The 19186-nt window shown below is 33.8% G+C and overlaps 3 protein-coding genes across 3 annotated transcripts; 1 reads left to right on the forward strand and 2 right to left on the reverse strand.

Moving 5' to 3' along the window:
* Positions 1-6052: 6052 nt before the first annotated feature.
* Positions 6053-6663, reverse strand: LOTGIDRAFT_118829 (hypothetical protein; the record flags this gene model as incomplete). Its single annotated transcript, XM_009056923.1, has 2 exons — positions 6053-6205; positions 6553-6663. The coding sequence occupies 2 exons, from the start codon at positions 6661-6663 to the stop codon at positions 6053-6055; spliced, it is 264 nt and encodes an 87-aa protein (XP_009055171.1).
* A 2171-nt stretch (positions 6664-8834) lies between these two features.
* Positions 8835-12562, forward strand: LOTGIDRAFT_232560 (hypothetical protein; the record flags this gene model as incomplete). The annotated part of the gene is made up of 7 exons (XM_009056924.1): positions 8835-8898; positions 9437-9613; positions 10170-10337; positions 10844-10997; positions 11342-11532; positions 11877-12016; positions 12455-12562. The coding sequence occupies 7 exons, from the start codon at positions 8835-8837 to the stop codon at positions 12560-12562; spliced, it is 1002 nt and encodes a 333-aa protein (XP_009055172.1).
* A 758-nt stretch (positions 12563-13320) lies between these two features.
* On the reverse strand, positions 13321-18502 carry LOTGIDRAFT_161559 (hypothetical protein; the record flags this gene model as incomplete). Its single annotated transcript, XM_009056925.1, has 13 exons — positions 13321-13828; positions 14016-14095; positions 14319-14455; positions 14685-14802; positions 14948-15040; positions 15292-15486; positions 15884-15969; positions 16365-16446; positions 16735-16784; positions 17032-17125; positions 17492-17599; positions 17829-18043; positions 18376-18502. 13 exons carry the CDS (start codon positions 18500-18502, stop codon positions 13321-13323), a joined length of 1893 nt encoding a protein of 630 aa, XP_009055173.1.
* Between the last annotated feature and the right edge of the window lie 684 nt (positions 18503-19186).

The raw sequence follows: 19186 nt of genomic DNA on the forward strand, positions 1-19186 counted from the left end.
ATGATCAGATTACAAAGAACTCTGGCATATACTTATACTGACTATCAGAATATAGCTCAAAATGGAGCAGCAAAACCTAGAAGGTAGAAGGTGATTTTGCCTTGTAGAGCGGAAGGACAGATAGACATGAATGATGCCAAAATACGCTGCACAAATATAGTGAAAATGAAACTCATCTGAGATCTTATAAATATACACAATTGTTACTCAATATACAGACACAAGGGCAGCATACTGACTGGATTTATTTAAATAATAAGCTTTATTCTTTAATAAATATACAAAATTAATAACATCATAAAATTCAACATTTTATTCTCATAATATATAAAGCACTGAACCAGGTATATAAAAAATATATATGGCCATAAAAATATAACATGATAAATATATACACGACTGAACATTCAGCAATAACAACATAACAGTTTAATTAAAGGGATTGTAAAGAGGTTTTCTAAACTTATCAGGTGCTTGGAATAGAAAGAATAATATAATCTACGTTTTATTGTTCTATAATTCCACTGTTAATAACACAGTGTTAAAAGGTGATGAGAACATAGTCTTTTGAAAGACACCAATAAAATCAATTGGCACCATTACAATTTTCTTTCAGATGTCTGTTTCTTGCTATTCAACTAAAATTAAGTATTTAAAGATATACCTACCACAAAGGCCTTTATATATAATAAGCAGCCTTTGTGATGCTTACCTCTTAAGAATTTCCAAAATAACAAGACCCAAAGATATCTGATGTAGATTAAAAATGATGGAAATAGAAGCCATATATGGCCCTCGATACATATATGAAAAGCTAGAAAAACTTCTATACAAACCCTTTAAGATACTGTAATAAAGGTCAACAAAGAATTCAACATCTTCATTTACACTACACTTGACTAAACACATTACATTGTAAAATATATTTTCTTTTATTAAAATTTAAAATATTTATTGTGGTATTTATAAATCAAAATATATCCATAAGAAGAGCAAAAATAGGATAAAAGTGCAAAGAACTTGTGTTAAAACTAAGGAATAAAAAAAATAGTTTTAAATAAGAAATAGATAAAAATTTCATTGGCATGGGAAAAATAAAGTTAATAAGTGTATGACTGTTTGGATACTCACATGTGATTGTCAACAGAATATTACATTTTAAAATTTGATTTCCTTATGTTGTTTGATAGTTGTGATTGTATTGAATATTATCAACAAATTCATAAGATATAATTTAAAGTGATCTTCCTCTTTTTCTCTCAAATTTAAAAGATGACAAAAGTATGATCAGAAACATTTAAAATTAATTTTTAAGATTCCAAGTTTCAAATCTTTAAAACTGAAATCATCAATGGAGATAAAATACCACCAGGTAATTGTCACAGAGTAAAAATATGGTTTAAACTCTAAATTACTGGCCATATGGGGAAATATAAATAACTTGTCTGACAAGTGAAATAATTTATATGTATAGTGGGAAAATGATAAAATGATAAAATAAAATAGAAACTTAGCTCTAGAATTAAGTTTTAAAATTAGAATAAAAGAAACCAAGCTAGAATTAAAAATATAGGGAAGAATATCCATCGAACTGTATCACAATCCATTCAGTTATTTAGTAATGCTGAAAATGAAAAAAATAAATAATTTTTTTTTAGAAACGGGGCCATAAGCTTAATGAGGGGGATTTTTCATCAATACATTTAACACATTACATGTAATATGGAACAATAAAACTTACCTCAGCTTTGCTAATTCTTTTTCAAATTCACTTCTCTTATTGACTTTAGCTTGCTCATCTGGTGTTAACTTGACACCCTTCTTTCTCTTGTCCTCTAATTTACTAATACCAGCCAACTTCTTTCTCAAGGTTTTACTTTGTTTCTTAGCTAATTCTAATATCTATATCATCATTAGATAAAATACAAGGCGGTTAAATAGATCTCTTGATTCAATAAATATATATCACAATATAAAATAACACAAGGTATGTAATATATATATATGCACAATATAAAATAACAAAAGGTATGTAATATATATGCACAATATAAAATAACAAAAGGTATGTAATATATATGCACAATATAAAATAACACAAGGTATGGTGTATATATGCACAATATAAAATAACACAAGGTATGGTGTATATATGCACAATATAAAATAACACAAGGTATGGTGTATATATGTACAATATAAAATAACACAAGGTATGGTGTATATATGCACAATATAAAATAACACAAGGTATGGTGTATATATGCACAATATAAAATAACACAAAGCATATAATTATGTTACCCAATATGGCATGTATTTGAATTTTCTTTTTATTTAGATTTTGGGACATACATACTAAACTGATACTCCTCAAATGCAATGTTGTCACTTTAAAAAAAAAACCTTCATACAAACTTTGGAATAAAAATTAAATTTCTTTACCTCATCATTACAATGTTTTTTTTCATTCACCATAGTATCTTCTACAAAATATAAATATAATACTTTATATAACAGAAGAGTTATCATATCATATCATATCATATCATATCTTCATATCATATCATATCATATCATATCATATCATATCATATCATATCAAAGCATAGCATAGCATAACATAGCATATCATATATCATATATCATATATCACATATCACATATCACATATCATATCATATCATATCATATCATATCATATCATATCATATCATATCATATCATATCATATCATATCATATCATATCATATCATATCATATCATATTATATCATATCATATCATATCATATCATATTATATATATAAGATTAGTATTGTTCACATATCCACTGAGACATTCTTACAAGTTCAAACTAAATTTCCAACTAAAAACTGATAACTTAAGCACTATTTATTTTGAATGTCATCATTCTTTAGGGTAACTGGGCATTGTATTTAAATTCTATAAGCAACCATGACCCCGTTAAAAAAAATGTAAATACAAAGTAAATAACACTGTTAGAAACAGTGACTGTTATATCTACATAGGAAATTCATGTGAAAGTCCAATGACTGTTTTCTAGACACCAATGTACTTTCAAACAATTAATAACAGGTCTAGCTAGCTTCAATTTTTTCATTTGGAAATTATTTCTTTTCAAGTAATTAGTACTCACCAACTCCATCAAACCAGTTGTTTGGAGTGGCTCGTCCAGAGGAGTTGTCACTCACACTACCAGTTTTTATTTCATCATTACTCAGCTGTCCATTGTTAGATTGGTTTAATGGTGGAAAGTGATTCAAGGCAGGGAAGTCATTACAGCTATAATCATTCGTTGGCGGAGTTGACTGACCTGAATCTAGTGTATAAATTAAACTTACTATACATCTTGTTTAGAGAAACAGATCACGAATTCATTCAAAATCGTTATGAAGCTTTGGCTTTCAATCTCAAAGAGCTTTTGATTGTCAAAATGCTACCGATTTGAGATACTATCTATATGATGACATGGAGGAGATATGATATAAAGATGACACAATCAATATTATTTAACTTAGACTGATATCTCAAAACAACCCACTATGATTCACAAATCATGACCAAAATAAATACTATACATACCATTGACCAGCGAAGCCCATGAATTTGAGTTGCTAGGATGCATATGTTCAGGCTGTAGGTTGCCATTCTGTAACCGGGCTCCGCGTCCAATACCTGTATTCTGCATTGGTTTCATTACCGCAGGAATATATACCTCCTTCTCAGTCTGCTGTCTGGCAGTTCCTCGCCCCCGACCACGTCCAGGCTGCTTCAAGACATAATCATTAATACTAGTACCATTATTTTGAGCCGGTGAAGCTTGAACCTGGGTTTTTTTAGGTTTCACTCCATCAAAGTCTTCATCATCAGAAAAGGCCCTGTTGGAAGAGTTATCTGCACTTGTATAGTTGGAATTATTGGAAGACATAGAGGAAACTTTCTTTCCATTTTTCAAAACATAGGCCATAATACTTGCTGGTGGAGGACTATCTCTGTTTTGTTTGGCGTTCTTCATGGAATAAGTTTGAAGACTAGCAGGAATTGGCTGTGATGTATCCCCAGCACCCATTCCTCCTGGTCTTATAAGCGGAGGTGCTGGATTCGACAGCATTCCTAGAAAATAAAAGATGATGAAATAAGATTCCTTTCAATCATTTGAGATTCTGTTCTGGTTTACATTCATCAATAACAGACTAATATATGATTTCTGTAACATGTATACCCTGCCTCCTAGGAGAAACATGACATAGTAATACATATTATAATATTCATATATAACATAATAGTACTCGAGAAAATAAATTTACCTCTGCCTCTACCAACACCTGCCATTGCTAAGGAATATTGAAACACAGAAGAAGGTGCTTTAGGTTGCCGAACTTGTGTTTTTTGTTGTTCATATAATGTCTCAGCTTGGGACTTGGCTTTCGGCAATCTGACTTGTCTTTCTTCCTGAGGTTCTGGTGCCATTCCTACTGGTCTATACTGTTCATCTTCATCAATATTACTGGTAGAAATAGACAAAAACTTCCATAAAGATTTCTAAATAATATTATGTATTTTTCATGGCTGTTAATCCTAACAGAATCTTAAAAACTAACGCATTTTATTTATTCTGCTTAAAGTAATACAGTTTATTGTCAGTTATTTAATTTAAAATCCACAAGAAACTGGACTTACTAGTCTGTCATATCTGGTATCAATGAAGTGTGGAATTTACGTTTCTCTAATGGGGTCAATCTGAAAAAAGACAGCAAAGCATAGTCAAGTAAAGAGGACGCTCTAAAATAAAAATTTGAGAAAAATTGAAGAACAAGTCAACCCAATGTAATATTCAAACATAGCCATTAAAACAGTAGCTCATCAGATAGTTGTCTACTTGGTGATTGCATACAATGAATTCATAAGGTTTTTCTTATTTAAAATAAATAATTGTATTCTTACCCAGCCAAACTTCGTCTGGTATTCATATGGAAGAAGCTTGGGTCTACCCCCATTTTAGGATGTGCAGAAATTTCTATAATCAAAATACAAACATGGATAGGAAAAATAGATAGCTTAAATATGTGATAAACAACACAGTTAATAGTTAATTCAATACTCTTACTATCAAGTAAGAATCAAGGGAACAAGACATCAGTGTATAAATATTTACCCTATGATGTGCTTAAATACTGCAAGATTTATGTGGGTAGGTATTGCTGGACTTCACTCACTCAAATGTACTTGACAGCTCAAATCACTTAAAGCCTAACTTTCATTTTGATTGGTCGCACTTCTTGCATCTATCAGCATGTAATCAATCATGAATAGAGTTATGTTACCCCTTTAATGAACAGGAACATGCTTTAAGTGTATGATCAAGGTAAGGAGCACCTGTTATGGATATTAAAAATCTGAAGTAATAGATTCAATTAGCCTACCCGAATCCCAATCTTCTGTTTCTACTAATTGATATGTATTATAAGCTGGTACATCTGTGTTTCCTTTTAATATTGGCTGGTTTGTGGCTGAACGCTTGGCCTCTTCTGTAATAATACAATAAAAACCTAATTATCTTGTCACATATGGCTCTTGGTTTTTTTCCTACTTAAACAAATATTTCTGTCTTAATATGAGCATGCTATTTAACGTCTTGAATTGATGAAAGTCCATACATTAACTGTATAATCTTGAAATGACATTTAGAAGTAGATAGAACATTTTGATATATACTACTCCTAAAAATTATTCACATTGAACTAGATGATCATTATCATAGTACCGTTGCTAAAGGAAAGCCATACTTCAGATACTCAACAGAAGATTACAACTTTAAGCTTAGCAAGGATTGAGATAGGAATAACCTCCATCAAGCAAGTACTTTGGCATGTTCACATCTAACTTCATGATCATTATCATCGTACCGTTGCTGAAGGTACATGTGGAAAATAGTGCTCTAATTAGACTGTCATCACAACTCAGCAAAATTGTTTTATGTCTTGAGACTAAGTACACTTCACAATGATTTGTATTCAGTTCTACTAGGTTAGTAATTGTAATAGAGTGACTCACCATGCCTGATAGTTTTTTCAGCAACAGCTCTATCTCTACAAGTCAACATGTGGTGACGTAATTCAGGTCTTGGCATTTCATGGGTAGCATTAAATGGACAAGTTACAAAATCTTTAGTAACATGGTTCTGTATAAAAAATTAATAATAGAAATTGAATAAAAACAAATAACCAACAGATAAGGGCAAATATTCTGATATATAATTAAGTGTTAAAATGGGAATAAGTGTTTATTCACTTTGTTTATTATTTTCGTATAATAATCTAAAAATTAGGCTACTACTGAACTTGATGACATAATTTCGAAAATACTTCTGTTGGGCATGAATTAAAAAATATACAACATAAAAAATGCCCATATTTGTACCATGATTGACTCTTGGTTAGTGTTTGCTGATCATTTTGAATTTCATTTTAACCTTTTTAACACCTAATCACCACACATAAAATTTTAGGGAAAAAAAAAGGTGCTTACCCTCCGACACTTAATAAGATGATATTGCATCCGTTTTTTTCTCACCATATGAGCTTTATCATAGGGACATTCAATCTCTCTTTCTGGGTCATCAATATCATAGTCAGCCATGTTGGTAGGTAGGCCTAGTTAAAAACTGAAATTAAATAAAATGTTGTAGGAATATTTCAGAATTTCAAGATCTTTTCAAGAAACTGAAGATTTAATAACTGATGAAAGATGATTGTATGATGTTGACATGTTTCGGTAATTTGAAAATTTAAATTACATTAGGCCTACAATTTTGCTTCGTTATTTTGATCAAAAAAAGATCTATATAAATATATACCAAAGTCAAGCACTGTTGAAGTTCATTTCAACCATTCACAGCACATCGAGCAAAATCTTGGTCTAAATATCGCGTTTGAATCGTGGGATAGCAAAGTAGAGTGATATGAGCTGTGAGGCCTCATGATACTGTCGATATTCGCGTGTTAACTGATTCTTATGATATCCAGTTCAAACAATACTAACAAACCAACTGGTAACAAATTAATAGTCGAAACGGTAATAGATTAATTAACCAAATCGGAAACACAAATTTAGTTAAAACTTTAGGAAATCTGCCAGACAATTTGGATAAAAAAATAATAACGAAACCAAATTTAATTTTAAATAGATTGGGTCAGAGTGTAGGGCTGATGTAGAATGTAGACAGATATGGCATAGGGTAGCCTAATATGGTTTATAATAAAAGCAAAGCCGCAGTAAACTCAATGCCCCTTTTTGTATGAATATCATGTAATATCGAATATATAATATGAGATTGAGAGGTGTAAAAATAAACTAAAAAAACAAACATACAGAGGACGTCGTTTTTTAAACGAAATCAGTAGGGCCTGTTGTTCTTCCAGAAATAACAGCCTACCGATTGATGACAACAGCTCGATGAATAAACAAATGAAACGCAATGAAAACATTTCATAAAATCTTCTTCCGGTAAATAATCTATATATAACTCTATGGGTAACTACCTCGATTATCCAGACTCCCCAATCAAGATTTTCAATCTTTCTGCCAAAATATTAAGATTATATGTAAACAACTGCATGGGTTGGATATTGAATGTAATGTCTTGCTGCTTTAGCCTTAGGGTAGAAATCGAGCTGCACATGTTTCATTGTTTGCCTGCAACTCGTGGAATATTCTTATACTACAGACCATAATTGTTTAGGCCTAATAAGTTACGAAATATTTTATACTTACAGTTTCTTCACATATGTATTAGTAGAAATTTTTGTTATAAATTGCAATACCTCCTTCAAAATATTACAAAAACAACCATTGTGTCAAGCACAGTCTGTCATTATGGCTGTGTAGACGATATGGGAAACGATCTTTTGAAAATCTTTTTCTTTTTGGAGTTCGTGACAATTAAGACAATATTTATTCATAAATTACGAATTATACATTACATATTATATAAAAGCAATGGTTTCAGAAACAAGCCGTAGCTTATACCCTTACCTGACTAGACTTGTAAATGGACCGAAGCTTGTTGTCTATATATTACTCGTTTCACTGAAAGCATTGTAGATATCCAACTCCGAACAAATCGTTGAATTTTTGTTGGAAGTGATAGTCAAAGTTATTCACATTTACAATGCGTCTTTTATTACAATTTGCATATAGCCTAGCTACTATATTACGCTTTTTGCGCTTGCTTTCTCCTGTTTACGCTTTTTATTCGCACCATCAAGGGGACAGATTCGCCATCGATTTAACCATTCGTACTTTAGTCTCAGAAACGGGAATTTTTTTTTATCTAAGACAATCAGTATAGTGTTTATAGCTTACCGTGAAAATTTAAACCTGCAATCAAATCCAAGTGTGTCCAGAACTATCCGATTTGAAAGGTATAAAAGACGACTCTCTTTTCTTATATTCTTCATAAAGAAAAGATACTAAGTTCTAGTTTGAGGTAATTTTGTAGAAATTATGCGATTAATGTACATTTCTAGTTCTCCTGAAGTCTATTTATATACACAAATCAATGTCCGAAAATGACGAACCAGTCCCTTTAAGACCAATAAAGTGTAGCCTGGATACTTCCACCGCCATTTTACTTCATATAGTTGACATGTATCCCCTCCCATAAAACAATCAATTCAATCTGTAATGCTATTCAGCTTGTATCTTCAACACACGCCTATTCATGACAAAGCAAATATAGTGCTATATGCTATACAGTAGTCTATTGGCTTACGGACCGGCAACTGGGACGCAGAACCGAGCCAGACAGAATGTCGACTATTTTAGAGAGGAAGATAGCTGCAATATGTGGTGCAATTATTGGAGATGCTGCAGGTACGTGTATGTTGTTGAGTTACGAGTACAGCGAATCAAAAGGATAGGATAAAATATAGATTGTATGAGCTCATAGAGTTGTTGTGACCCGTTTTCATAATAGACGTTAGTATGCAAGGGGGTTTGGATCAAAACATTATTATAATATAAAATGTTAATTTTCTTTCATTTTTCCTTAAATATGTTTATTTTTTGCCCTTTTTCCTCAGATCTTCAGCATTTGTGCTAATTTAATAAGATGTTACTAGCTGTGATATATAGAAAAGCCATATATATATAATAGTGAAGTTTGAAGTATTTTAAAGAAATTATGTGATTTACGTACATTTCTTGTACTTCTGAAGACTATTTACATATATATTTATTTTTATCCCTTTAAATAGTACCTACAGGCAATTAATGGTAGCTGTGAACAAAAATTGCTTTTCCATTTTTAAGGATAATGCCATGATTATTTGAAGAGAATTGTGTCCCCCATATCCTATTAGACATGCTGACCTTTGCTGGGTGAAATTACTTTGACTATTCTTTTTTTCAGCTATGCCAATGCATTGGATATACAAACAAGAAAAAATGGACGAAGTGGTTGATGGTAAAGATGAAGTTGAATTTAGAGACCCTTCAGCCAACCCTTTTTACATCCTCAAAACTGGAAAAAATAGTTGCTATGCTGATCAGACGTACCAGGTTTTGTTGTCATTGGTTTCCAATAAAGGTAGTTTCCCTATTCTAACAATCGATTCTATGAGTTTCAGTTTCCTTTATATTAGATGCCTGTATTTTAGATGTATTGACTTGTGCTGTCTACACGTGTCCACTGTATGGTCAAGTTGAAGAAACAATAAAGCATACGATATTTGAATATGATGAGTTGACCACCCTCGGATCCTTTGCCTTTCAAATGAGCTGGAAGTAAGTTCTGACCACACAAACAATGAGTGGAGCTCCATTGTATCAATGTTAGATGAAAGAAAGAAGAAGGGCTTTATTGTCGTCGTCGTGAACATACAAATACAAATACATTATGGGAACACATTCGTAACACTGTAAACTGTCGTGTATAAGTTATAGGCCTAATTCTTGAATTACGTAATAGGCATCGCATCCCGTATACGGGTTTTGACACTGCCTTATTAACCTCAAGGAAGTATGACGAATGGGGTGTGGTTTGGATATGATGACTAACTGAGTTACTATTGACCTAATCGATTTTAAATGTTGTTCAGACTTTACCTTTGACCTATTTTATAATTTAAAACATTAATTTTCAGGCCTAGACATTCCAGCTTTAAAGCAAGAAACAGTCAAGATGTTTGGCCCTGGTACAGAATATGATAATCCTAATAGGGGAACAAAAGACCCACCAATAGAGGGGCGGTGGTTACATAAAAGTTTAATTGACTTTTTGGAGAGCTATAAAAGTGGCTCTGATGAAAAAGGTATGCACATGCTAAATGCATTATTTTAGACCACCAGGACACTTTGATGTACCTTGTGGATTAATGAGGGCTGCAGGTCGAAATCATCTCATTGGATATCGGTTGTATATTCATACCACTCAGGAAGACGACCAGATGTCCGTTATCTAATTCGATGACGTCTCCTGTAACCAATCAAATTTCAGTGCTCACGTTTTGTGAGGCGGTGTTTTATCAGGCTAGACAAAAAGGTTGATTTGACGAACGTTCAAGAAGGCTGTCGTTAGACCCTAACTGAAGTGGCTATATTTAAAGTAAAAGCTAATAAAAAAAAAATGGAGCGAAAGTTTGTCTAATTTTAAGTAATGAATTGTCACGTTAGCTCCTCTAAAGAAGCATAGACTTTGAATTTCTGAATATAGGTTTCACATATTATAGTGAGAAGGGAATGGTTAGGTTGTAGCTGTGGTTGACATTTTGAGCACAATCGGGAAATAATCTAGTAAACTTGTAATTTCTAACTACAGGTTTTGATGATAAGAGTGCTGATTGTTACTGTAGATCCATTCCAGTAGTAGTATTATATGCTGGTCGACCAGAGTTGTTAACCAAGGTTCGAGAAGTTGTGTCGATGACACAGAAAACTCCTTTAATTATAGCTTCAGCTTTAACTGCCGCTAGGTAAGGCTCACCCTCACAATGTCAATAGCCACCTTTCTTGTATCACGGAATTCAGCGATTTGATTGGATTGTATGCCAGCAATTGCAGCCAATCAGTACCCTCGACAGAAAGACTGAACAAAATGGTTGATTTACAGATTTCCTATCGAGACCTCTGATTTGCTGTATTCGCTCAGGAACAATCACTGCATTTACAAACTTCCTTGATAAAGAAAGGTTGTAAATGCAGTCAAGGTATAAGACAAATCCTTTTGGGGAAAGAACATCGAATTTTTGTCAAAGAAATAGTAAAGATCAAAATGAATATGTAGGCGTATTAAAAGAGAATTATGATTATCTTTCAGAATTCTAGAGAATCTGATATTAAATGGAAGAAACCCTAATATACTAGAAGATACTATAAAAACCCTTCAAGACCCCGGTAGAAGTGACCCAGATGAGAATGATGGCAAGCTAGCTGAGTATTTACAACAAGTGCTGGATAACAAGTCTACAGACCATACAGCTGCTGCTAATAACTTCGGAAAGGCTTGTTGTATGTATATGATTAAAGGGACATTATCGTCGTAATATTTACAGTCCACAGAAATTTAATGTCTATTTCCAGTTCGTCGAGAATAAAAGTGACACCAACTGCTTTGATTGCTTGAAATGGAGATCTTCAATGTTTTAGTAGATGGAGTTTTCCGACCTGTAGAGCGAATCTAGACAAATATTCATGTATCCATAAATCGATATCTATAGCAATATTGCAAGACAACCATAGAAATGAAAATGTAAATAGACTATTATACAGCCTGACAATGTCAAAATTAAGTTTAATGTACGCATTGTTTGTTTTCTTTATACCAAGTTACGTTATATTTCTTTCTATTATAGATGTTCCTGGAAACCTGCAAACAGCTCTGCATTCCATAGTAACTTATGATAATTATGCTACAGCTATCAGAGCAACAATCAAAGCAGGTGGTTGTTCAGCATCCAGATCTAATTTAATTGGTGCATGTATTGCTGTTCAGGTTGGTTAATACAGTCATATATTAATATAGTCCTATAAATATGGCTCTACCCAGTTCCTAAGATGTGATATACAGACTGAGATATTGTCATAACTCAATTTATATTTTACGGAAGTTGAATCCGATCCAATTCTTAAAGTTATGAGAAATTTGGCTTTGATGTTGTGAAAATTCACAAAAACCTTAAATCCTATGTGACACTTTATGATCTCGATCTGTTTATTGAGAATCCTGAATAGAAGGCTAGTGTTCATTTTCATATTCTTACTGCACTCGGGGAACTCTATTGCAACTTAATGTAGGCCTTATTTTCCAGAATGTCGGCATATTCATATTGCATAAATAAAATATACACTATATAACTTCATGAGTGTGTTTTGGATTCAGCAGCTATAGCATCTCATAATAAGGTTCTAGAACATAATTTTCATTTTTCAGTGTGGACTTGAAAGCATTCCAGAAACATGGTGGCAGAGAACAGAGAGGTTTCTTGAAGTATCAAAACTAGCACGGGATTTGGCCAGCATCTCTTCAAAACTACGATGATAACACTGTTATTGCTTTGTTTGTTTACTCAAATCTATATCATTTGTTGGTCGAAGTAATGGTTGTGCTTATAATAGTGTGAAAGAATAGTTTATTTGTTGCTCAATATTCTGTATTCGAGTTAAACTTCTACCAAATTTAACTTTAAAACATGTTGAATTTGTTGTTGGCATAAATGTGTTTATATTAGTGCAAAAGCATATCTAAACCTACGCATGCTTCTGCCTCTGTAAACTAATATGGTATATATCGAGTGGATGCGCATTATATTCGCAGTTATATGGTATACCTATACACCCATCGTGTCCAAACCAAATCCCCAATGGTGATAATTCTTCTAACAATAAGACAATGTCAAAACCCGTATTCGGTATTGCTATACACCTTGCTGTCATGACTTGATGGCTAATTATTGTTTACATCAACGTACTATCTCCCTTTTGAAAACAATATATCATATATCCATTATAATACAGAATTGAAACATTAGAGAGATAAAGACAGTGTAATATTACAAGTTACATGTTTTATTTGTTGCATAAATGTTTTATGATATTCAGTCTAAATGTTTTAGCCTATATATTAACAAGACGTGTTAACAATAAATGTATTAACAAACGTTTACATTGAATGTATTAACAAACGTTTAAAATAAATGTATTAACAAACGTTTACAATAAATATATTGAATTACAGTATGTAAAAAAATGAAGTCTGCACAGCTAAGAATTAAAATGTTAAAAAATTTTCAAGAACACTTATGTTTTAACGGCTGGTAGGACGGCGTACTGGTTAATTGTGTTCTCTTTTTCTACAGGCTCCATCGAAGTCTGTCGCGTTACCTTTTTACCGCTGGTAAATGCCAGACGTCTTCCTGCCTGTCGGAAGCGGGAACGAGCAGACAAATGTTTCATAGACTCCGGATCTCGCAATGTTGGGCGAGGACTTGTCACTGTAGGTAAAGTCTTGGAAGTCGAAGCTGAGTGGGTAAAGACACGGTGTTGGCTTCCCGAGGAAGAGTGTCCGTCACTGTGTGGATTGTTGGTGAACGGTGAATGTGAGGATGTGTCTCGACCTTGTCGGCTATATGAACTGTACATGTTGTACGCTCCGGGAGAGAATGCCAAAGTGGTCTGAGCATTAACTGTTACATCAGAATGAAGAATCCGTTTCCTTTCTTCTCTCTTTCTTTTTTCCATCATCTCGTGTCTCATGTCCTCTTTCCTGGCATCTCGGATGTGGTTCTTTACAGAGTCCATTAAGGTTCTGAAATGAAACGGAGATTCATTGGACCTTAGAACCAAAGATTGGACGGATATTGAGAAAAAACCCGATTCACCAAAGTATTTCAGGAACATCTACTGCAAGAGATCACACGAAATTGCTTCCCTTAATCTTCTCACGAGGACCGCGAAAAAATGAAAATCAGCATGAGATTTTTTCAAAATCTTACTTGAAACTGATCTCTCCGTTCACCTCCATTCTATCAGCTATATTATCAGCATCATCCTCATCTAGAGGGGCATTGATCTTCTGAAATTAAGATGACAAGATGTAATACTAGACTCACCAGGTTCGATTAATTGTGTGGAAGTTAAAATCCGACATAGTAGTATTTGGCTTGCCGTGACCCATTAGGTATTGTACTCATAGACATGAAATCAATCATCGAGTCATACAGATTTAAATCCCTCATGCCCAACACTCAAAGCTACAACCTAGCAATCATAATTCAGTTCCCTGTCACTAAACATACCTTCAAACCTTGCATAAATTTCTCTCTGGAGACGAACAGTTTATCTTGAGAATCAAACATCCTGAATAAATCAACCACCCGAAATCCAATAGAACCAAGATACGATATCAGACGAGATAGTGGATCCACTTTGAAGGCTGAAATAAAAACAATAGAAAAACCCTTTGAAACGTGGGTCCAAAGCTTACAGTCAATTTGAAGATGAAGATAAAGAAGTTGCATCAAGATCACCAGGTGTTTGTGAACGTCTAGAGAACTGTTAAGACCGATAATTTGCGTTTTTTGTACCTGAGTGGTACCTATTGGTATATGAGCTATAAAGTTTGCTATATACAGAAACGGTTTAAAGAAAAGGCTTCAACTTACCTCTCTGTATGCCAATAACATCCCCAGTTGCTAATATACCACCATGGTGAAGGATGAACTTTCGATCGTGAGATATCTTGGTGGCCAGGTAGGCAATTTTAGTATTTATAGGTACTGCCTGAAATAGAGCACAATTAAGAGATTGGGTTCCAACCCAAGCGGTTATCGTTCTACCATTAACAGAGCACAAAGCCGCAAATCATACCAACTAAGTTCGTCCTATATCCGCCAAAAAGAAAACACTTGGTAATTCAGATACTTACCGGTAAACTGAGAACTTGTATACCAGATTTTTTATTGGAGATAAAATCCAATAGATCAGCACAACCTTCCAGAGATAACGGATTATACCCAATCTGAAATCATTTAAAGCATAATATGGCTAACTCCACAACATCTCTCTTTAAGAGTGCATTCGGCAATGAAAGAACTAGTTATTTCCAATATTATTCTCGTACACTAACTTGTATAGTTAAGAACTACCCGTTGGTTTGGCCAAAGAACACAGAATTCGTGGAGAATATTAGAATTTTCGGTTGACAGGTTACATCAAATCTTGAATCATCAAAATCATAGGTTGATCTTATTAGAATTGTTGCAGTGTTACCTCTAAAATGTTGAGGGATTTATTGTTACGTAATCCCCGACCAATATACGGTACACAATCCCAGTTGATTCTGTTGTTGTTGAGGTTCAGCTTCCTCAGGAACTTATTATCTTTCAGTGCTTCACCTAGAGCCAGACTTCCTTCGAATCCCAGTCCATTCCATGATAAATCAACATCTATTAGACTAATGTTCTTCTGGAAGAGTCAATGAACATTGTATGTACGAGCGTATTTAGGACCACTTTCTATTGCACCGAGATCCGAATTCTATAGTTAACAATATATCAATATCATGTCCCGTTCCATTTCATATTCGTTCCACCAGTTTTACAATAGAAGCCTTTGTTTTAAGATATGCTTCGTTTATGGCGCCTAAGTGTCCAATGCCAGTTCATGATTCCCCAAATTAGTGAAAGATTCCGTGGTCGGTATGACTTATCTTTGCCGTGATTACCATGAGACAAATACAAGGACAAAGATAATTTTCATAGCAATGAGATGAATCCTAGTGTTGTTCAAATTTACACCGAGGTCCGGAGGCTTTAAAGGACCAAATTCGTACTAGATAATAAATAGTAGAATTTATCTTTACCTGTAAACTTTTAACAATAGCTACCCCTCCAGCTGCTCTGATGTGATTCCAACTCAAGTTTAATGATTTCAATGATCTGTTTGGAGCTGAAATCAACATAATACAATGAAAACAAAAACACGGAATGTCTTCAGACAGATGACGTGATTATAGAAGCAATTATGGTCTCTTTCAGATAACTTTCAAACAGTTTTTGATATACATGTATGTAATTATAGGTTCAATGAAACGCTTAAGGCTTTGTCATCTTGAAATACCTTCTGTAACGCATTATTTCTTGTGGCTGCAAACTGTGAGTCGAATAAGAGGACAATCATCTTCGGATCGAAATGGACTGGTGAGGGATTTCAGATGAATAAGTGTGACAACGACAACATTCATTTGGTAGAGTTGTCTTTCACATTGATATACACTGTCTAATTTCTGATCAGCGTAGTCTTGGTTCAAGGTTCCCTCATTTCTCTTTCAAAACAATACTTACTGATAATCTTAGAGAATCTTAGAGCACCACTTATTCCTATTTCATTTTTACTCAGATCTAGATGGATCAAAGTATCGTTTTCCTGAAATATTAACCATGGTACTAAAACAAATGGTTTAAACGGAATCGGAATAGGTTTCAGTTTCTTATGGTTGTTTGAAGTTCTGACAGCAGAATTTCGAGATGTTACCGATGTTTCCATTTATGTTTCCGTATATATACATTGCATAGAAGGGCACAATTACAATGTCTTCAATGGACTCGGGGCCAACCAAGCTGTCTGCAAAAATCGTTACCACAACCATGTTATCACCCCCACGTCAATATTCAAAAAAATGATTCCAACAAAATCATGTGCGAACCTAGTTACCTGCATTCCTGTTATTATATGTGTGATTTCTTTATCTCCAATCTTAGTTCCTGAAGGAAAAAGTTTTTTTTATATTTTAAACTATAGTACATAGATAATTACAAATTACAAAAAGACCTTTCAGGTGCAAAACTCCACATAAATGGTTTTCATAAGAATTAAGAATGTCAAAAGTCCACATGAGCTTCTCGTACATCTGTCTCTGTGAGATAGTAGACAACAATGACTGAGAGAAAATTGGTTTCGGAGTGGAATCTTGTGACTATATTCTTTAAAGAAATAAATTTCGAGAGGTACCTGAGAGGACAAGATGTGTTAAACAGGCGTTACATTCCAACATTTCTGATAGTATACTGGCGGCAGCTTCATCAACAATATTCTCACTTATATTCTAGTAACATAATAAAGACAATGTCAGTTCCCAGCAAAATTACATGTACCTTTAATCTACTCAATCAAATACCAGAAATTCTTTTTTTTTATTTTGCTCTCAATTACTTTGTCTTCATGCTAAGGCGTTTGCAAACATAGGCCTATAACACGCAATATTCATTAAAGAATGGCCCATGTCATGCAACGACCTTAAAAAGCCGCTAAACAATCCGCAACACAGATCATGTCTCTACATGATGGTGCACCTTTGTAGGCATTGAATCTGGCATATCTGAAAACATAATACTGCATTCTCAAGTCAACTCTTAGTGATATAAATTCATCGTGAATAATAGTTTAGGTATTGATCAAATATACAACTTACCAAATAGGTAATGTAGATTTGTGTTTTAAGAATTTCAAAGAACAGTCCAGTCGAATCACCTTCTAAACTATTTTCTGTCAAATCAACCTTTTCTACTTTAGAATTGTGCTGAAATGGAAATCATTGGCCTTTTTAGTTTACCAATATTCAGCTTGTACTTGATTGTAATTTCACTGTGATGTCTTTACACGTCATCATCTGGAAATGGGAGTCGTTGCTGCCTTATCATTTCCCATGAGACTTTGCGAATTCATCCCACTTCAAATTCCAGATGGCACAGCAACACTCGAGCGCCTTTCGGAGTATTTCTTGGTCAGAGGCTATAGTGCAGTCTTACCATCAAAGCATATGACAAAGCTTTGGCTTGTCCAAAGTTGAGGCCAATATAGCGTAACATCATGGTGTCTGTCCATAACTGACTGATGATCCTTTTCAAAGGAATGACCTTCAGTTTCTTGCAGGCTTCTTCATAAGTATGGTGTCCAATGTCGGTATTCTCATACGCTGATACAGCTCTTTCTTTCTTCGAATCCTTGTCAACATCTCTGTTTTCTGAAACAGTTCATTACGCTATATAGATCTTAATTCTAACATTCAAACTCGTCTGTCCTAAATTACAACGAACATCGTTTTGCTGGATATGAAGTATCTGGTTTTAAGGTTGGTTTTGGACCAATAATATGTTTGTTGGCTTCCTGACTTGCGTGCGAAATTCAGCTTGCTTTTTAGGTTACGAATGAAACTCGTCTTTGTCTTGCATGAACAAAAACAAAAGAGAAGACTGTGTGCCATGTGTATTTGATGTTTATGAAAGACAATGCCCAAGATAGGATCTTGAACGATTTTAGGGTTTGGGAAGATTTTTTTCTGAGGACATAACTCACTTTCGTCTTCGAGATCTGTGTCGTAAAGATCATCGTCGTCCTCATCATTATTATGGTGAATTGAGATCACCGGCACGCTGGTATTTTTAACTTTAGTCTGATCCTCTTCCTCTGTCAGTGTCTCCATTACTCTGGTGATATGGTGGACATTTTGTCTCCTGCAATAAAATAGTGTCATAATCACCGTGGATGAAGGGTACTGTACTAAGTATCCGGAGGAAAGGCCATAGACCATGGTATTTATCACATTTATCACATTTAAAAGAGAGCTTTTGGAACCCCGGAAGATTTTCAAATTCATTCAAAATTTAATAAGAGCCCACACATTGCATTAAGCTATATAAAATTCAGTAACCTATTTAAACTGTTTGCCCTTTTTAAGTAGGTCTAAACTCAATCCTGCTGTATATTTGAATAAGGTTTCGATTTTTAGCAAGATGTAAGAGTTATTCATAGTGAATTAAATGACCAACTAACCTTATGTCTAGAACTCCATCTTGGTATGTGAAATTGATTCCGACGTGGAAACATCAGCGAGACCAGCATCAATTATTCATCCCATTCCTCACGAAATCTTACTATCTCATCGTCCTATCCAATCTTCTAACTTCATTCATTATTTACACTGTCTCTCTCTCTTTCCAATAACTAATCATTCTGAATTTAAATATATATTTATTACAGGTGAAACGCTGTGGTAATTTGTCTGAAAATTCAATAAACGATGTCTTCTACTCATTACATTAAGTGATATGTAAACTTTATATTATATTATGTTATCTTCTCTTCTTGTGACCTAGGATATGCTTCC

This window comes from Lottia gigantea (assembly GCF_000327385.1).
Source record: "Lottia gigantea unplaced genomic scaffold LOTGIsca_29, whole genome shotgun sequence".
Lineage (NCBI taxonomy): Eukaryota > Metazoa > Mollusca > Gastropoda > Lottiidae > Lottia > Lottia gigantea.